General features: G+C 39.2%; 2 protein-coding genes across 3 annotated transcripts in view; one reads left to right on the top strand and one right to left on the bottom strand.

Moving 5' to 3' along the window:
• Positions 1-6,172, top strand: part of slc4a3 (solute carrier family 4 member 3) — a 53,146-nt gene extending 46,974 nt beyond the window's left edge. The window contains exons 21-22 of the mRNA XM_054615872.1: positions 1,047-1,220; positions 2,628-6,172. Coding sequence (XP_054471847.1) covers positions 1,047-1,220; positions 2,628-2,705 — 252 coding nt within the window. The 3' untranslated portion in view covers positions 2,706-6,172. The remainder of the gene's footprint in view (positions 1-1,046; positions 1,221-2,627) is intronic.
• Positions 6,173-9,478: 3,306 nt separating this feature from the next.
• On the bottom strand, positions 9,479-18,947 carry LOC129105041 (receptor activity-modifying protein 1-like). Of its 2 annotated transcripts, none has more exons than XM_054615912.1 (4): positions 18,868-18,947; positions 13,142-13,187; positions 11,870-12,008; positions 9,479-10,287 (listed from the first exon to the last, which is right to left on the bottom strand). In XM_054615912.1, the coding sequence occupies exons 2-4, from the start codon at positions 13,185-13,187 to the stop codon at positions 10,029-10,031; spliced, it is 444 nt and encodes a 147-aa protein (XP_054471887.1). In that variant the 5' UTR covers positions 18,868-18,947; the 3' UTR covers positions 9,479-10,028. The 2 variants fall into 2 exon arrangements, with proteins under 2 accessions (XP_054471887.1, XP_054471886.1); XM_054615911.1 differs by lacking the exon at positions 18,868-18,947 and adding an exon at positions 14,013-14,162.
• Between the last annotated feature and the right edge of the window lie 2,603 nt (positions 18,948-21,550).

Below are 21,550 nucleotides of genomic sequence, written 5' to 3' on the forward strand. Positions count from 1 at the left end.
AGACACAAAGCAACTACAAAGAGACTCAACATGATAACAAAATATACAATAACCTCAAAGAGACAAAAAAAACACCACAAAGAGACTCAAAATGACAACAAATAGACACTAAGGCTTACATAATAAATGGAAATATAATGCGAAACCAACACAAATAATAGCAAATTAAACGAGAACAAACCACTGCAATACTTAACTAGCTTACTCATTATATTTAAAGAAAAATGGCAGCCGATGAGTTTAGTAGCCACAATTACACTAACACGTTGGCTTATACATTGTCGAAGCCATGCTGGGATTTCTGGCACAGCTTCACCTACTTCCAAGGTGCTTAGATAAGGCAACTCCAGCAACACTTTTAGTGTAGAACAACTTTATTGTTAGAACAAACCATTTCAGCTTGTGGCTGTGATTACTCTGGTGAACCCCAAAGATTTATATAGTAGTTCTGTGTCAAGTGCTGCTGTTTTACCTCTTCAAGCATTTTAATACATTACAATGGCAATCCCACAGAAGTATGACACGTGTTAAGGTTCTATAAGTTTTGATATCACCAGATCTTGTTTTTAGTATTGATACTGAATGAATAACTAGAATCAATACCAAAGAAACATTACATTAGATCACTTCCACATGAACGGGAATATCTGTGTTTTATCAATTGCAATGAAAATGTACTCAAAAGATCCCGCTACTGATGACAAATGGCTCTCCTCCATATAATTGTACTTTGCCATTTACAGTATTGGTATCAAATTTGTTTTGACTTGTTATCAGATTGAAAGCAAATTTTGTGACACATGAAATACAGGAAAAAGACAGGAAAAGTGTACTTACATATTTCAGACAAGTCATTAGATGCAGGATTTTCCACTAGATGGAGCCAAAAACATATATGATTTTCTTTATGCGAGGGATCAGTTTGGGATTCAGTGTGTTTAATGTGCCTCTCTATGAGTCTATGAGTAACTCTGTGCATACGTCTTTACTGTGCTCTATTGGTTTTCTACCCTTTAACCACCACCACCACATGTGTGTTGCTTCAGGTGAAGACATGGCGTATGAACATGTTCACCATCATCCAGCTGGCGTGCATCGTGGCTCTGTGGGTAGTGAAGTCCACCGAGGCCTCCCTGGCGTTCCCCTTCGTCCTCATCATGACGGTGCCGCTGCGCCGTCTCATACTCTCCAGGATTTTCGAGGAACGTGAGCTCCAGGCGGTAGGTTGTTTTGCAGAGATGCCCTAGGAATGTTTGAATCTTTGCCACAATAATCTGATCCCACATAGCCCCAGGAAACATATTTTACAGCTTTGCTTTTACAGCAATATAATAATAATCTCTTAAAGAAATCAAACAAAGAAACTACCAATGATTTTGTCCTCTGTGATCCTGGACAGCTTTCTCATGCAAATATTTTTCAGATGATAGGCAAATATTTATTTTCGAACCACAAAAAGATTCACAGGCCAACCTGAAGCCAAGCTCCATGTTTTCTTGGTTAGATCCCCTAAACCCATACATGTCAACACTGTCAGATTAAAACCTTCCATTTCCAAAATGTCGACTTTTTCAGGAGCTAGGATAAACACCTTTTTCCTAACTTAACCACCAACCGTGTTGTGTTCATCCAAAGGTCTCATGAACCCGAGGCACTGTAGGAACACACTACCGAGGACCTTGAAATTAATTTAAAACTTGAAAATTACCAAAATTAGACCTCCACAATGTCAGATCACTCATAACCCTTACCTTCACCTCTATATGCACCAGATTACACACATTAAATGTCTTCTTTTTATTCTTTGGTTTCTTCTTCTCTGACAAACACGTTAAGTTACCTAATATTTCTGAATCTTTTTACACCTTCTTTCATCTGGTCCGGACTAAGGGAAAAGAAAAAAAAACATTGTTATTTTTTAGTTTTGGTCCACATCTTTTCTCACTGACTTTTCAAACAAAGATCTGTAAGCATGAAGAGCTGGAGCTTGCTCTATTAAATGACTATTATGACATTTTAGGTAATACTTTATTGACAAGAGCTAGATGACAATATCGATACTACTCACAAGTTTGTTTGCTAAATACGAAGCTACTGCCAGCAGTCAGCTAACTTAGCTTAGCTAAACAAAGATTGGAAATAGTCCGGCACATAGCATAGCCCCACTTATACCGGGGAATTGTTGTTTTTCACACTTTGGGACTGTATGGATTAAAGTAATACAATGCAATGTGTGGATAAGTGATAGTTGTGCTAGGAGGCAAATTGTGTGACTTTTGTTGTTTCTCCTTCTTTTTATGCTAAGCTACGTTAGCCAGCTTCTGGCTGTAGCTTCACACTTATCTAGCGTATAGACATATCATCTAACGCTCTGCTAAAAAGTAAATTAAGCCATTTTTTTCTAAATGTAAAACTACTTCTTTCATTTGGAAACAGACTGAGATCCGACATTCACATGGTCTCAGTTTGATAGTTGAATATACAGCTCTCAAATCAGCCAAAAGCGCACCGGAGTATGTTTAAACAGCACCAAAAAGGTTTGGATTCAAAGCATCCTAGTTGCCTGATTTTGACCTTTGAGCAAGCCTTGAATGAAAACTATTGAAGATGATTTGTCTTTCTCACAGCTGGATTGCGACGAGGATTCTCCCAACTTCGATGAAGATGGACGAGACGAGTACAACGAGATCCACATGCTTGTATAAATTTAAAATCGGACCCTGCCAGTATGAATTTCTCCATCCTCCAGCTCTGACCAACCGGAGCAAGCCTCTCCGGAAACCTCAATGTCTCTGCGTAGCGGTGACAAAGCGTGAGGAGCGACATTAATGGTGTTTGTAAAATATACAAAAACTATAGCTGGATGCTCCCTTCTTACCATTATTTATTCTCATTTGTATAAAAGAGCACCCCTAATGTTAGATCTATGTGGTGGTGGTGGTGGTGGTGGTGGTGTTGTGTTAGACTTTGAACCCGAAGCCTGAGCACCCTACCTGGAGTGGACATTGCAACTCTCACAAAGAAATGTAACTTACATGAACACTTTATCTACCCTTTTATCCTGTCTATCCCTTTAATTACTCTGCAGGTTCTGGGCATAAGTGCAATGATGATGATGGTAACCTCTAGGGCTACAGTGGGCTGGATCATTTTGACTTATTTATGTCCTGGAAGCGGGAAAAGGGGTCGATTTGCTTTCATTTCATTATCATCCAGGAAGTGGATTTTCATAAAAATTCAGAGTGATGAACTGAAACTTAATTTCAAAGCCCTGAATTCCACTGCCTGTGTAGTTTAGCTGCCTTTTCCCTTTATACCACTGCCATTGCCTATAGGTTGCAATGATGTGCAAACAAGGAGTTAAGTAGTCCTTTCCCTTTCTGTACAGACTTTTAGTAATGAGCACTTTGACTGGGCAAAAGTTCACTCTTGGCGTTGCCAACTGAGCTCCCTGGCACAAAGCCTCCTCTCTAAATGTAGTCTCCCCTTGAAGCCAAAGTCTCTACAGAGACTGTGCAAGCCTCTTTTAAGGGGTGTTTCTGTACTTTGTTAGGTGTTTAATGCCCAACATACCAGTCCACTGACCCCGTTATTGTGACCTTGGATGTATAAGTAAATAGCTAACATGGTCTCAACCTTATTTTTCTACTCTGTTGTATCTATTTATTTTGTGACCTTTGGACTTAATGCCTTGCCAGATTTTCATAGATGTTTATACTCCCAATAGCTGAAATTGCTATAAGAGTTATTATAAAGTTAAAAAAAGAACATTGTGTAGATGAACACATTCAGCCATTATTCTTTTATCTTCTCCGCAATAGTTCCACGTCGTGATACTATATTATTCATGACATCCATGAAAAAAGCAACACACTTGGCTGAAAAAAGGCATAGGCACTAAGCAAACACACAAGCACTGAAAACGCTGGGGAACAGTTGAGTGTTGGCAGGACGTATGAATGATGCATTGTACAGTAAGACTTGGAATTACAATGTACCATCTGTGTTCAGAGTTTTAGTTTTCACCTCCTATATTGCGAGCCCACTATAGAATTTAAATAACCATTCAGTCATGACACGTAATCAGAGACCTTACTTCTGCCACAGAAAAAACACCAGTTGTTAGAGCTACTTTACATAGAAAAAGTAACAAGTCAAGCACATATTTGTGTGACACTCTTATTTATATAGAAGAGGAAGAAATTGTTGTGATTTTGGCGGAAAGGCCAGTGGGTTAGACTCTCACAAACTTTCCACCCCAAATACTTCATTTCGGAGCATTCTCTAGATGTTGTAGGTGCTAGATGGGAAGCAGAAGAAGGTAATTGAACAGTGTCATTGTTCCTTAGTTTATTATTTTGTCTATAAACATGACATTTTTTGCAAGTATGCACTTTCCCTCTAGCTTCTATCCTTGCACCTTTCACATTTTTGCGAGTTCACCTCTACACTGTAACAGCTTCAATGGGCAAAGAAATTTAAGGTGGAATCGGGAACAAGACATGGTGTGGCAGCTGAAGAGGTTTCTGTAAATAATTATTAAGTATGACATCATTATCAGGTGTTTGTTTTCACCTGATAATGATGATTAAAAAAACCTCCAAAGTGCTTAAAAGTGAAGCACAATTTCATTCTGGGAGTACATAAAAAAAAAAGCTTTTCAGGGTCAGCAGTGTAGTTTAGATTTTGTATGCTAACCACATTAGTATATCCCATTTCACATAACCATGTTCTACATTACGAGCCATGCAAGAATTCTGTCTCAGGGGAAACTGACCTTCGATCTGTAAATATTGCTTCCAAGCCTTTAGTTTGTTGTCTCTTGTGTGTACATAAAGCGGTCAAGGCAATCCAACACTTGCGATGTAAAAATATGGAGCATACAGTCCAGGCTTTGGTTTAATACAATGGATAAAATGAGTTCAAGTGGAGAAAATAAAGTGTTTACACCAGGGAAGTTCTGACATGGAGTTATGGTGTAAATTAATCCTCCCTTGTTGTCTTCAGGCCAACACTTCAAGCTAAACTTTGATGTGAAGCATACACCTGCTGTAGTCTGTATTTAATTCTGCAGCTCCCCAAGTTAATGAGTGACAAAATGTGGTTTAGGACTCTAGGAGTCTCATTTAACATAGGTTTAATGGACCTTTTCAACCACGTGTTTATGTTTGAGGGTATACAAAGACTAGAAGGGCAAACTGCGAGCAAAGAAACTGATATGTTATCTCCATTATACTCCATTATACTTGGACCTGCAGTGTTCATGACATGCCTGTATTTTCAGGCAAATTATTTTTGCTTATCAGATTTAGCAAAGCTGATTCTAATTTATGGGGGTCCATTAACGACAAAGCTATTGTGCGACCACCAAGACATTGACAGTTGAGCACATAGGAGGTATTTTGTGTTATATACAAGTGAGCAGGGCTCTGGCCATACTTACAGAAATACTGAGTTTAATTTTAAAGAACGTGTAAAAATCCCCCATATTCATCTACAGCTTTATTGTTACCTTGTTTTGTAATAGTTTTATTCATTTCAAACACTTATATGTGACAGATGTTCCTAGATGCTTGTCCAAAAGCTCTTTGATTTATATAGCTTTCTATCTTTCGCCAGGAATAAAATTCTAATTTGGAAAATTACTTTTCCCATTTGAATATTTAATGCTCTTTCTTGGCCTGAAAATAGGCAAATTTAAAAGAACCATGTCTCAAAAAAAATTGGTATCTGCCTCTAATCCAATCGTGCGTTACAATACCCATACTACCATACTATTAAGTATGCCAGAAAGAAGAAGAAAAAATATTTAGTGTGTCCTAATACATATTTGTCAAGTGCAGTATGCCAAAAAAAAGGTTTCAAAGTTCAAGGTGGAATGTTATGACTAAGTAGTATATCTCAATTAAAGGAAACTGCAAGGGTAGTTTGTAACATCTTCTTACCCCATGTCTTCGCACATTACCACCACCCTGTTGATAGGTGTGATGATTTGAAACAGCCGGCGGGTCTCACTTCAAGCACACTAAAGGCAAACAAAATATGGCACACATTTAAAAGTATTGCTCCATAGCTCTACTAGTGGTGAAAAACTCCACATGGTTTAATTTCAATGTATATTACCAAAGCACCATATATTTTGTTTTCTGGTTCTTTTACTATAATGACACGATGCATGCAACAGTACATATTTTGTGAAGGCAGATGCAGTATATACAAAAAGTAAAAATAAAAGGTATTAGATTTGGATCTCTTAATTGAATGATGGACTTGAACTACAATTCCGAATTCCTGGAACAAAATACAGAGGACATGAACTCTGAGTATAGTAGCTGCAGCCCTGTTAGCTTGCAGTAAGGCTTCCTCTTCACTCCATCTTAGAAGTCATGCTCTGTCTTTTGGGACTCTTTATATTCCTTTCATGTTAACTCCAGCTGAAAGGCCAATGTAATTGACCTTGTGTATCATCTGGTAAGAAGATTTTAAGTTTTCGTGAACTTAATAGCTGGATGTGTCTATGTCTTGTTGAAGCCTGTTGGCCAACATTTATTGGCAGGCAGTTTGACATTCTCAAGACCTCAGGCTGCTGAATTAGCTTAAGAAAAGCAAGAGAAGAGTTTTAAACAGGGTCTTAAACAAAAATTGTTTTAGGTTTATGAATCTGTCCATGGTGACTATCAACTTTATTGAAACTTTGACTCATTTTGTGCTCGATGAGTATTCGTTATATAGCTAGCAAAGGCTGACACAAAAGTGCAACGCTAAGAAAAACAAATATTAGATGGAATATCTGACGATGACTTTTGACCCAAGTAGTTGGCATCTGCCATCCGAGTCCAGTGGAACTATGTTATTTGGTGAGCTGGTTGACCCATAGTGGTAAAAGAATCACAAAGGTCATTGTCCTTTGTTGTCTGACGATACAAGACTGCCAGACTGCTCCAAACAGCCACGTGCTCTTGTTATGGCAGGGACTGGTGTGTCTGAGTATGTGTGGAGCTACGTAGGCCATAGCCAAGACAGAGCCAGCAAGCGTATACTTAGCAAAACATCCTCTCAGTATTTACACAAGAGGAAAAAGTGGAATTGTGGGTATTATTAAAGATAATAAAAGGCGTGGTGCTGCCACTCTGTCCCGTCTGGGCGCTAGATGTTGAAACACGCAAGATGAAAAGAAAAACAGTTTTTTTGACCCTCAAAAAGGTTCTGCCATGTCAATGTTCTGAGTTCACCACATTCAGTCGCCTTATACCACCATGGTAGCAGGGCAGACCACCCACCCAAATCTAAGACCTGGCTCTGTTATTTTTGAATCCCTTTTTTTAATTCAACATCTTTGGTTTTGAGTAAAGACGTCTGGCGATCGTGGATTTCTAGCATATGGAATAGTCTGTTAGATCCAACCATTATTTGACTATAAATCCGATATGTGTGCAACTAGGTCCACTGTTATAAGGAAGGTTTTCATACTGATATACGAGCACAGAATTAGCGTTGATATTGTCTTTTGGATACTGCAGGAATGCCATTCATTTTTCTTTAATTGCACTGCATACCAAAGGATTAGTTCCTTAGCAGGATTAGTTTCCTAATGTCGGTCTTCATTGTCATATTTTGTTGATCTCATGGGTTATGAATTTAATACTAATCCTTTGTGTGTATTATTTTTATATTCAGTGAATGTCTCTCTTTAACATAATAAGGTTTTATTTTACTGTTGTGACAGGTTTGTTCATCCAGGTACACCAATGATTTCTACAACCATTTAGAGCAATGATTTCCATAAAAACTACATTAAGCAAACTCTAAAAACACAGAAAGTGACTTTACAACCACCTCACAGAAACTTCAAACAACATGGCCATTCTGTTGGTTTGCTTTATGGATCAAATTTTCAATGTCTTCTTGTTTACTTCATGTTTCTGCCATTCAGAGTGCACTCTGAGCTGCAGATTGGGTTAGATTCTCAGTGAGATTGGCACTACTAGCATTGATTTCACATACGCAGAAAGGTCATTAGATTAGAAAGATGACATTTAAAACATTGCTTAATGGAGTTTTGCATTGTTTTGATGACACACAGCTCTACACAACAAGCCCTTGATTGTAAAATGCAGTGTGTTTGCATTTGTCACACAGAATGATACTTGGTTCGTGTGGCTACTTGAATAGCAGGTCCTTCTCGCTGTAAAGAAGTTGTTTTCAATCAACTGTAAAACATTATTTTTTTGTCTGGAATAAATATTTATTATGTGTTTCAAATACAAACAGAGCCATTCTTTTTTTTTTTTTTTTTGGTCAGCTTTAAAAAAATGACAATACATTACAGAGTATTCAAGTATGAAGTTGGTGTCAAACAGTGCAGTCAATCATTAAGGTTTTATTTTCCTCTACTCACTGTAGGTGCCAGATGGGTGGAGTTCACCATATATGACAGAATAATGAGTTCCAGAAAGTTCAGACATTCACAGCTAAGTATTTAGACAGTCAAGTATAAAGTTCTCCCTACAGAATGTATGTTATACTTAAAGGCACGGTGTGTATGATTAGGGGTGATGTATTAGCAGAAATGGAAAAAAAATATTCATAACTATGTTTTCATTAATGTATAATCATTTGAAACCATAAGAATGACACACCCAGCCATTGAGAGATATAGAACATTTGAAATTTAAGGAGAAATACTGGATTTCTGGAATAAGAGGAAATACTTCAACATTATATGGCTTGACAGTTGCTTTGGAAGAAATATCAGTCAAGTGGTTCACATTTCACATCATTTAGTCATTTTTTTAGGATGAAAAGGAAAAGAAAACAATGAATGTATTATACATAACATTGCCTATAATTGGACACTTTGATAAGAATATTTGTACTTTTAAAATATTGAAATAGTGGAGTGACATATTGGTCTGTGTTTGTACCTATTACTCAAAGGGAAAATGCTGTACTGTTTAACCTGAGACTTATTTTCATATTTGTTGGTCATGCCAACTTTGCACTCACAAAGATTTCTTTAAGATCATATTGGGAACAGCTTGAGCCTTAAATTCTACATGAATCATCATTTCAACGCTTTTCCATCAGTCCGACCAAAAGTAAACACAGAAAATATCCCTATGGATTGGCTAATGTTTCCAACTTCCTACTGTAAAATGAAGGTTTATTTAGAAAGTATGTAATAAACCGTGTGTTGTTTTTCCTTCGGCCACATTTCCCGATATCTCTCCACCACAGGTAGTGAGTGCAAAGCTTTTTTTTAATTAACAGGGCGGTAGATAGACTTCGATACATGGTTAATGTTGTGAATTCAAACAAAACTACTCGGTGAGGTTTATGAAAAAATCATGGTATAAAATGTAAAGAATATAGTATTCAAATAAAATAAGTGTGTTTGTTATATGACTAAGGTTACATACGAAAGTGAGAGATTAAATAAAAAAAACGCCTTAATAAATATTTAAAATTACATCGCGGATCATTTTGTGCTTCTTTTAAACAATGTGTAAAGACAAAAAAAAAGAAATCTTCATTTTTATTTTATGATATGTATTTTCATATCAGAATACAATCATCGTTCCTTACTGTAAAACAAAATATGAAGTGTGCTTACCTGAGGTAGGCATAGTACCAACCAGGTTCAACCAATATTATCATGACATCAATCCATCAATCAATCAATCGGCAACTTTTGGCAACAAGAGACTTATGCCAATCAGCCACAAATCCTATGTAGCTCCATATCGCGCTTGCTTCTAAGTGCCTGTATTTGTTGGACCCATCCATCCACCCTGATCTCCCAATGCGGATTTGTCGCTCTTTAAACAACCTCACCTGACTTCCTCTTTAACTGCGGCCATAATAACTACAGCCACTAGAGGCAGCACTGCACGTGCAAAACCAACATGTACAAATTGGGAGTGAGAACGGTGTGAAAGTTATCATGACTCACTGTGAGAATGGTCACAGTTATGAGAATAAGTTCCATGCTGAAAAAAAACTGCCAGTTTCTTTGTCAGCTCAGCACATCAGAGCTTAAAGGTGCTGACATAATTGGTGTTCCAGGTGGTGAGTTTAACACAGAGAATTGGTAGGAAGAGTGTGATGATGATAACAGGTGCTATCAACACAATGAGAGTGGTGGACGGGGGGTCCTGGACCTGTCCACAGAGTCGAAAGTACATCTTATGAACCTCCAAGAAGACTGTGTCTCTCAGAAATCCGTGACCCTTACACCAAGACTCCTTTGCCCAGTCGTCCACGCACCTTTTCAGTTTGTTGTAGATGCTGCAAAGAAGGAGAGCAATGAAGAGCACAAAGTTAAGATGGCTCAAAATGGTTCCAGATCTGTAGTTTGAGAATCAGTTCTTGCCAATTCAAGCAGGTTAGGTTATTGTACAGTGTATGCCATTCCTGCATTTAGTTTAAAATTATTATGTTACAGTTTCATAATGAATAAAGCAATAAAAGCATCTCACAATAATAGACACTTACAGCTAACAGTATTACCATGCAACAGTGAAATTAAATTAGACAAAAATCCACTCAGTTCATGTTCATTGTGTTGTAATACCACACTGTTACATCTTTCAAGTCTGTATTGACTTTCATTTCACATGGAAATTAATAGAACACAATGTCTTCAAGGTAAAAAAACATTTTAAAATAGTTCCAGCAGTGGTTCCAGAAGTGAGTGATGTGGCACCCCACTGTTTGGAAAGCGGTCACAAATCTGATTTGAAGTTATTCGTCTGGCGTGTTCCTTTAAAGCTGTGACTTTAATATTCAAACTCAATATTTTAAGATAACGCAAAGTGAGCCAAAAACCTCTCACCTTGGCATCTCCAAAATCTTTAATAAATGGAGAAATCAACCACTGGTGTTTAGGAAGCAGCTTACACATCACTGTAAAGTTTTGATGTGTCATGTCCTCTGGGTGGAGAAGCGCCTATAGCTTCAATGAAGCAGCATAAAACGTGCGACGTACAATTTTAGTGTGGAAAACATCAAGATTCAATTGAGCCTGACAGCTGGAGGACTGATCAACATGCTGGGCTCCTTGTGATGACGGACACCCCACCCTAACGAACCATTTGAGCTCTATGAGAGCTTAGCCTCAAACCATGTTAACAGTAAAATATGGATTATTCCAGCCATAATTAAAGTCTACTGCAGTCTGTTGTAGGTATCACGGCAAGAGCGAAAGTCTCCACAAACAACTGCTGTCTGGAAATATGAGCCCAGGAGCACTTTTTCATTTAAACTTGAGTAATTAGATATGACTTTGACCACCACCAATTGTAGCCAGGAAACAGGAAAGTATCTGACTTTCCCATGACTAACGGTCATGGATCTTCACTGAAAAGGCCATAAAACGTATGTAATGTGCCACTTTATCCAGCCTTCAGTTTTCAATCACTGGGCTCTACATTATTGAGCTCAGGGATGGCTTCATGCAACACATGCATGCCAAGGCTCAACACAGACTAAAAGATGACAGGGCGCATATTCGTTAAAATGCATATTCCTGATTCCACACAATTTATCATTTGAGCAGGCATGTCCTAATCAAGTTGTTTTTATCCCCAATCCAGATCTGAGTTTTTTTAATGTTGGGTATTTCCAATACCAGGTCTGATTTGATACTTATACTAACTTAAATGTTGAATAATTGTTTAAAAAAATCAGCTGTAGCTTACTCATTCCAGCACCTTACTCATGCTACTTGATACAAATACTGGAGGTCCTGGTTAAAACTATAAAATTCATAATCTAAGATATGGATGAAAGATTAACTTGAAAAATGTGAGTGTGAAAGAACCCTGCATTTGTTAAATTATAACAAAAAGGAACCATAAATAAAGTGTACCGTATTTCTGTAGGCCATGGGCAGCTGTCCTGATAGCCACTTGTCTCCATGCTCTTGTTGAAGTCTGACAGGCAGTTGTCAACACCGCTGTCAAACATGTGCTGGTCACATGGTGGAACAACTAATTTTGCAGCGATTCCTGAAGAAAACAAATACTTACATGAATAAGAATGATGATCCAAACTCTCCATACAGCTAAAGACAAACGGCTAAAATCATAGAAACAGTGTATAAATGTGGCGTCCACATGTATTAGTGAAGACCTTGTCAACACTGAAATAGCTGGAAAATGTCTTATTGTCTTTCAAGAAACAAAACTACATATCAGCACAGTTACTCTGAGTTACTCTCATGAGCTTTTGCTGATTATTCCTTCTTTCTGTGCCCTCCTTGTCTCTGTATCAGACGGCTAAATTAACACACAGCTTTTTGAATTGAACCCGACGGGTCAAACTTAAAACCTACCCATCATTGCCAAAATACGGGATTTACCAATTTATTTGATTTTCTAACCTTTATTATTGTCGCAAGACTGCATGGTACGGTAAGGCTCTATTCAACTCAACTCCCCCTTTTTTGATCTTCCATTAGAAAAAGTTAGGAGCTGGCACCTGGTACTTCTTTTGGTACCACCTCAGTCGAGGTTCAAGGAGAGCTAAGCCGATACTAAAGGCCGTAGTACACTGCAGACCACTGGTATATCCTGCACGAACCCACAATTTTTAAATGGACAGGCAACCATCAATAGCAACTGTCATTTTTTTATTAATTAACCCAGATTTAAAAATATGTCAGCCTGCAAAACTATGTCGTACAATTGACAAAGTGCAGACATTCCCCTGTTGGGTTACCGATGGAAGTATCCTGCAAGTGGCGGGGGGGAGGCTACGATCAGCAGTGGAAAACGAAATAGAGAAAAGTACTGATATCAAAAATTTGTTGAGTAGAGTTAAGCCGAACCATGAGATGGAAATGAGGCAAATGATCAGTGTTGCCAACGCTTTTCCAAGGAATGTAGCTAGCACCAGCTACAAAAGTCGCTCAAAGTAGCTGGATGACTTCTTAAGCACATTGGCATATTGGTGGCGTCAGAGCACATTGTTTGCTTAAATGAGAGCACTCTGACCATTATGGATGGGAATTAATTACTTTTTTCCCCTTGATGGTCTTAATAAGTCGCTAACTTTGTTGCAAGTTGCATATAGAAATACAGTCGCTTTTTTTGGTATAATTACTGACCTTCTGTGCAGGTATATTGGAATTCCGGCTTACCTCTCCAGAAGAAGATAACTGCCAATGCGTAAGCAGACAACACCATCTATTAAAAAAGACAATCATGGCATTCACATAAATTGTGTCATTGTGGACCAGCTTTAAGATTAAACATGAGGTGATCAACCTTTCTACATGCATACAAGATGAACACAAGATCAAAACTTCATTTTTACAATGTTTTCATACTCAATTTGTGATATCTGTCATGTCCACGTGCACAGGCACACTTCCACCAGCTGGAAGATCAATTTTCTCAAATTCCACTCCCACTTGAGTGATAAGAGGGTGTTTTGACTAAACGCATGACCAAATTACAAAGGTAAAACATGACCTATAGCCAAACAATTCCTGCATGAGCATATCAAAACTTATACATAGTTTATTACATCCCAAACAGGATTTTGAACATGTTTAAAAGTTCAGCCACATTTTGAAAAAATAAATCAACAATAAGCCCTGTATGAAACAGACATGGTGGCCATCTGCTTCCTGGACATTCCCACAAATTAATGAACTTATCTCGTGGGAGGCAGACACTGAAAACAGATGTTACCAGGGAATGCAGTGAGAGGAAGATTTTCTTTTTTTTTTTTATAAAAACACATATCACATGTGTTTTTATAATTATTTATGTGTCTTTTGCTTGTGTGAAGCAAATTCACTGTAAATGCTGTGAATTCTCAAAATGCAGGTTAGTTAGGGGTCCATATGGAAAAATAAATGCATTCATTATATGTATTTGCTCTCTTTTATATTATTTACCTTAATAAAACAAAAGCATCAGTGATTGTATCAATTATAAAAGCAGGTTTAAAATCTCAAAAGCCATAACTGATAAGCAAAGAGAAAATGCTCTGTAAGCACATACCACAGCTTTTACGTTGCTGTTTGAAGCAAAATAGTTTCCCGGTGGATCCCTGGTAAAAGGTTTTGATTAGAACCTGTGTTGAGGATGCTTCAAATGGTTCACCGGCCAACTAACAGACGCACAACTGGTCACAAAAACCCTTCTGGTCCAGTTTTCTTATCGGTGCAACTCAGAGCTAATTGGATTGTGCAACAGCAATGGACAGCCTGCTTCCTTTCCCAGACTGAGCCGGCTGTTCCCATGCTACTCAAAGACACGTACCATAAAAAGCCTCCCCAGAGACACTCGAACTAAGAGCCCTCACTGTCCACAAGCCTGTATTGAGGCATCGTTTTTTTTCTGTCTGTAAATATTATGTTTCAGTTATTGTGTTTTTCTACTGTTTTTATTGCTTATTTATAATACTTGTTTTTTATTTTTATTTTTTATTTTTATCTTGTCTTTCTTTACTATGTCTCTTGTGTGCACTTTAACTCTATGCTGCTGTAAGCCTGCAAATTTCCCCGCTGTGGGACTAATAAAGGATTATCTTATCTTATCTTATCTTATCTCACTGAGACTTTTAATGTCAATGTTTATGTTTTGTGGTCAGTCTTTTTCCTAGACAAGGTCAGATGGGTGGGGGGCAGATATCAGGGGATGGGCTTTATTCTGCTTATCCAGCATGCACTGAGCAAAAGGTTTTGTGAATACCTTATTCAAGTCTGCGGGGCTGACAAACACACAAACAGACACAGTCAAACGTTCACAACCTGAGGAAAGTTGACAGTATACATTTCACCTGAGCCTCATGTCTGTGGACTGTGAGAGGCAGCCAGAGCTCCTGGAGGAAACGCACAGAAACCACAATGTTCCCATCCATGCTCGGCACTTTCACTACTGGCTAGAGATGTACATCTTAACCTTTGGCTAACACAAATTCTGACCTTAATTAAGTTAGAAACCATTTAATTCAGAATGCAGCTGAAACCAAACTTGGATCAAACATTGTTTTGTTTTTCCCCCATATCTTTCTGGAGTTCAAATTATCATAAATCACACATAACTATAAACACCTTGATTCTTTGTTTTTTGTCAGTTATACGTTGTTTGTCCTCGAAGATTTTGCTAGGACTTGTAGACTGTCAGTGAGAATTTCCACCGGTGTCCTACAGGGTGTCATTGGTGCTAAAAACTTTGCAAAGAAGGAGTGTGTAAGTTGAATAATAATGTATAGTATCAATGTATCTGTTTTCTTAGTGCGTAATCACCTGCAATTAAAAATGGTTGTGTTTTCGTTACCTTACCTGAGTTGTATATATCTACATATGGAGTAGGTCCTACTCACGGAGCTGGTCGCCATGTTTCTACAGTAGCCCTGAGAGGACAAACCAAACACATCAGCATTTTTTCACGTTTTTTCGTAGGCCATCGTAGTTCTCCTATGTGCTTGGCACACCGGAGCAGTTTCAGTTGATTGAAATCGGCAACCTCTCGTTAACTGCCGCCAAATCCTACACATTGCACCTTTAAAGACAGAATAAGGAGATTTATTTTTCGAAAATAGCAATGTATAGGCTCCGACAGAAATATTCCCTCATCACTTATGACCCGCTAGAAGTATGTTGGGATGTCTGTTCCTGCAGGGACCCTGCTCTCTGCCTGCAATTTCCCTTTTTTGATTTGTTTGGGACTTTTCTGGGCATCAACCTTCTCCCAAAAAATGTTGCAACCATGTGCCAGATCATCAGCACGCATCCAACAGGAAGCTATGAAAATCGCAGACACAGCGTTCAAAAGCACAAATATAGCGAGGTGAAACAGCGACCGTACAATGCTCGTTCCAAAACAAATCTGGCCACTGGCTAGCACTGTTACCATGGTCAGGGGGCGTGCGCCTCTGGTGTCATTGGCCCGCTTTGACAAAGGACACTAGTTCACATTCGGTCCGAGCTCTTCATGTACAGGCACTGTTTGATAAAAAAATAAGGCTGGACACAGTTCTGGCTGCAGGGCTGTTTGGTGTTCTCTGGAGTAATTACATGATTATCTGCTTCCACAGATCTGCTACTGAGCCTGCTTCCCCAAGCACACAAACACTGCAGATAGTTACTTTTTTCTTTTTCACTTACATAACAGTTATTTAAACATGTGTCATTAAATCCTCAAATCTATTGGAAAGAGCATGTGTTCCCCTGTGTGGGGAATATTGATAAATACTGATTGTATTAAGTTGGAGCTCTATATTTAATGAAAAACCTCAAGCAAGAGAAACTCTTTAGTGTACTTATGCTGTTGCTTTATTGAAAATCATCCTGAGACCTTTTTTCCTCAATCCTACAACCTCATTAATCTCCTGTCTAGTGCTGGGTATCAGACTCCTCCCAGATATAGGCCTCCCTTTCACTCCCCTCCTTTGAATTACATCCATGACTGAGGAAAAATGACTGACTGTGGAAAATGTGACCACCTTTCTTTGGTATTCTGTTTGTCTTGACTGAATGACTCTTTGAAAGATGGATCTTTCAGGAGCCCAGTTAAAATATCTCTCATCACTACACTATCAGGTCGTTCCGCTCAAGTGTAAAAATTAAAGGTTTCAACATTGTTCAGCTTTGCCCACTCATTTGGAGTTGCTAAGCAATGGGTACACATAATACAATCATAATGTGTTTGTGAGCGGAGAAATGCTGAGGAGTGGTCATAGGAAAATATTTCCATTTCCCTAAGTTGAAGGCATAACGGTGTAAGTGACAGAGCAAACCGATTACACAACAGATAGACACTGTTTTGTAAATGCTCTGTGCCTGTGAAAGGCAATGCACATCATGTTTGCACAGCGTCTCTCGTTTAAAGTCATGGAAAATATTTTGTAAAGGTAGGAACAAGAGTAGAATAAAGAGGCCATGTACTGTTAACTTTGTTATTTGCCTTAGAAAGTTAGGGTGAATGACAAATCCTTGTTTTGGTCTGCAAAAAAAAATACTTAGAGGCAGAATGAGGAGGATAATCCAAAAAATAAATTGTATAGACTTGTACAAAAATAACCCTTCTCAATAATCACTTATAACCCACTAGAGGTGTGTGGTGGTGTCTGACTCTGAAGAGACCCTGCTTTTATTTTCTTGTTTTGCTGTAAGGACGTTTCTGGTCATCAACCTATATAGAAATTTGGCAACAAAGTGCCAGATTGTAAGCATGATTCCAAAAGGAAGAAAATGGCGAACACAGCGAAAAAGCTAAGCAACAAAATACCCACAGTCAGGGGGCAAGTGCTTCAGGTGTCATTGAGCTAGAAAAGAGAGGTAATCTGATGACAATTTTGAATGTTGTGTTTAGAAACCGCAACTCAGTTGATGATTAGACATTAAACTGAATAGGTAGTACTGGTAGAAGGAGAAATACACTAAAAATGCAATTTTAAAGACATTTCCTGTTCAGCAATTAAAATGCAGTTTAATGGCACAAAAATGGGTGAATCCACAATTGTTTGAATTTGATTTAGCCATTGCTATTCATGGTGCGACAAGATGGTATCAAACAGTTTGCTCTCACAAGATTATTAGGTCTTCACTTGACCTCGAATGGTTAAGGTTAGGCACTGACCTATCATGTTTAAGGTTAAGTATAGTGACTGGTTTTGGTCAACCTCTGAAACAGTACCCCTCTCACTACTTTCAGGCATGGTGGCCTATGACTGATAACCCAGTAAAGTAACCTTTTCACACCATTAAAAGAAAGTCATTTTAACAATGAAGCATCTAGTGAAGAGAATACATAACCAGCATTTAGGGGCTAGAAAATACAATGTCTTGTGATATGCCAGTTGTTTACTTGAACAAGTGTATTCCATCACCATGCAGCTGCAAAGGTGGATGGGGAGGAAATTGTAAGTGTCGTAAAAGGTCAGCAGGTTGGATTTGTTGTTCAAATTGGCATTTGGGCCAGAATTTAAACAATATCATCACGCAGAGTAATGTATTACTTTGCTCGACTGTCTGTTTTACCCTACCACTGAGGATGCCAAAGCAATTAACTAATTCTATACATAGTGGTTTTAATCAAAACAAAAAAAATCATTAATAACAAAAGATCTTTAGTTCGCTCCTAATGGTATATGAAACTAATAATGTACTACACTTTCTCTTAATTTTTCAAGCTAGGAATTTAGACACTTTACTTTTAAATGTGAGGAACTTATCGAAAAAATTTGAACATTAAAATAGTGTTGTTTACAGGACAGTCACATCAAAAAACATTGAAACCTACCATTGATTCATAAGCATTTCTTTTTCCCCCCATTAGTCCTGTAGCAAACCTTTTTTTCCCCATCACAGATTTTTTATGCAAGTGGCAGAATCAAGCGAGGATATATGACCCTTACAGACATTACTTCATACTCCAGACCAGCTAAATCAAAATGTTTTACACTGTGAGCCATACTGACATCACACTGGAGCTCCAGTGCAAGGCCGGAAACCCTAGCGTCCATCCTGGGGTCATTCAAAGATGAGGAAATATCTTCCTTGTGTAATGAGTGAGAAGTTTCCTGCTAGTTCACAGTCTCCAAGAGGTGCAGCACGGGCTTCATCATATGACTGTGTTAGTTCAACATTACATCACCTGCCACTACGTCACCATCATTCATGCTCTTCTACACCCCAATTAGTAAAACCTATAATTCTAACTTCAATCCATCCATTAGCTTCCGCTTATCTGTGGCCGGGTCACGGATGCAGCAGGCTGAGATGGGTGTTCCAGACGCCCCTCTGCCCAGCAACGCTTTCCATCTCCTTCTGGGGGACCCCAAGGAGTTCCCAGGCCAAATGAGATATGGAATATTCTCCAGTTCTGGGTCTAACACAGAGCCTCTTACCAGTTGGACTTGCCTAGAGAACCTCTAAAGGGAGGCGTCCAGGATGCATCCTGATCAGATTCCAGAACCCCACAGCAGGCCCCTTCCGACGCGAAGGAGCAATGGCTCTTTCGGTCACTACCTGTCGTGGACCAAGCAGTCAAGGCACAAGGAAACAGGTTTCCATATTCAAAAGATGGTCTATGTTCCCAAAAATTATTCAAAAACAATCCTGTACAAAGAAATTAATTAACAGAGTTATAGTGCCCCAAAAAGGAAGTCAACAAAACATAACACTATTAAGGAATAAGGCTAACAAAACAAGACGTTAACTCCATTAACAGGCCTCCTTGAATTAAACTGGGGGAGAGCTATATACTGGCTGACCAAACCAACAAAGCATACAGGGGAGGAAAACACAGACGCCCAGATCCCCCCCATGATGTCAGAGCTCTTGGTATGGTCCTTGGCTCGGGCCTCTGCATAAAAACAGGCTCCACCCTCAGCCCCATCTTTTGTCAGACCAGGAAGGAAAACTCAGCAGCCAGGTAACTCAAGACAAAGAGAAATTAATTAATATAACCTGTCCATGAAAATCACAAACAGGATTTGCGGAGACCAACACGTACTGAAAACTCACTTTGGTCATTCAAGGACTGTATGGCTCGTAGCAACGACCAAGGTACCCTGTATCCCTGCAGTAGGCTTAGGCCTTCTCCAAGTCCACAAAACACATGTAGACTGGATGGGCAAACTCCCATCACCCCTCCAATAAACCTGCAAGACCAAAGAGCTGGTCCATTGTTCCACAGCCAGGACGCAATCTTAATTGCTCTTCCTGGATCTAAAGGATTGACAGTTAGAGCCTCCTTCCCAGCATCCTGAAATGAACCTTCCCAGGCAGGCTGGGCAGTGTGATGGATAAATGGAGCACACTCTCCTGTCCTCCTCTTTTAAAAATGGGAACCAGCACTGTCCCCGACCTCAATGTGACACTGAAGAGACGTATTAGCCAAGACAGCCCAACAATGTCCAGAGCCTTCAGAATTTCAGGGCGAATCTCATCCAACCATTGCACCTTGCTGCTGAGGAGCTTTTTGACTACATCAACAACCTTATGGATGAGTCTTCCCCCGCGTCTTCAAACTCTGCCACCTCCACAAAGGACGTGTTGGTCAGGTTCAGGAGTTCCTCAAAATGTTCCTTCCACCGTTATACAATATCCCCGGTCTGTTTCCGTAGTTCTCCTCCCTGCTGGACACAGCCGGAGTCAATCCCTGCTTTCCCTTTCTGTGTTGTCTGAGACTTCCCCTCAGCGACCCGCGATAACATAGAGGTGACCATGAAAATAATACAGTTCTGCCCCTCTCCACGAGTTTGGTTCCAGAACCAGTGCTATGCATGGAAGTGAGCCCAACTATATTTAGCAACCACTACATCTCCCGCACCAGCTCCGGTTCCCTCCCCGCCGGAGAGGTGAGATTTCCACGTCCCTAGAGCTAGTCTGTGAAGCCAGTGGGTCGGCACACCTAGGTCCCCGCCCTCGCCTACCACCTACCCCATTGTTGGGGTAGGTGGTAGGCGAGGTGGAACAACTCTTTTCAAGCCGGTTCATCAAGGGTCAGTGAATCGCCCTTAGTCTTGCCCCTCCCCTGAGACCACTTTGCCTTGGAAAACCATATCAGGAGCTAATGCCTCAAACAACACAGCTCAGTGTCACTCTGGCACACAAACCCCTCCACCACTTTAAGGTGGTGATTTATTGGATTCTAACTTTTGGAGCTCAATAAATTGAGTTGAGAGTGGAGGCCATTGGTAGGTATATTGATAAATTAAACAACTGTGTATAAAGGTTAATGGTTAATTTAATGAAGCATTACTAAAAGAAAAACAGTATGGATTCATTTAATTTGAGACCTGAGTTTAAGTCATGTGACTGAATCCAAAGCTGTGGCCAAAAAAATAAATAAAAAAATTTGTCTATTTGCAACCATAGGAGAAAAGTAACACGACAGCTATCTGGCTATTTATACCCAACCAAGTGGAATATGCTACTGAGCTTAGCATTAGCCACAAGCTAAGCATAGCTAAGCATAGCTAAGCATAGCTAAGCATAGCTAAGCATAGCAAAGCACATAGCTTGTTAGCTATTTCAAACATTGCTTTACTTCAGAAAAGCAGTTCATCACCAGAGGCTGTCTCAAACACTTGTGCCGCCAAGACCTCAAAGAACTGCATAGATTGGACTATTTGGTAGTAGAGTTTGGGCTATTTTGCTTCCACGACCGGTTTTCTTCCAGTTTAGTAAACATCCAAAACAAAAGGTGTTTATTTTGATAAAAATGAGTCTGTAGGTTTCTACTTTATTCAGCAAAAGTTGGCATTGAGAATGCCTCATTTGCCAACACATTATCAGACCAGTGCATCAAATACCACAGCTTGGTCATTGGCCCTAAGCCTCAAATTGAGAAGCTCTGTTTACCCCTCCAGCATCAGTTTTGCATGAGTGACAACAATACCACTTAGTTAGGATTAGGAAAAGAGCATGTTGACGATAACTTGAATGATGAACAACTCAGTGGAAGTTAGTTTAAGGCAACAAAATCACAAAAGAATTAGCTAGTCCTTTGTTGGATTGTATCCTGTAAGTATCAGTACAACTTTAAGGATTCGTCCTATAAAACAATTACTTGAAACAATCTAT

Source organism: Anoplopoma fimbria, chromosome 16 (genome assembly GCF_027596085.1).
Source record: "Anoplopoma fimbria isolate UVic2021 breed Golden Eagle Sablefish chromosome 16, Afim_UVic_2022, whole genome shotgun sequence".
Taxonomy (NCBI): domain Eukaryota; kingdom Metazoa; phylum Chordata; class Actinopteri; order Perciformes; family Anoplopomatidae; genus Anoplopoma; species Anoplopoma fimbria.

Bases quoted from the DNA above. Each gene is read 5' to 3' on its own strand.
- LOC129105041 (XM_054615912.1), bottom strand. From the start codon at position 13,187: ATGGTGTTGTCTGCTTACGCATTGGCAGTTATCTTCTTCTGGAGAG. The intron at 12,009-13,141 runs GTAAGCCGGAAT...TGTTTTCTTCAG, and splicing joins AGTTATCTTCTTCTGGAGAG to GAATCGCTGCAAAATTAGTT. The intron at 10,288-11,869 runs GTACACTTTATT...CCTTCTTTGCAG, and splicing joins CCATGGCCTACAGAAATACG to CATCTACAACAAACTGAAAA.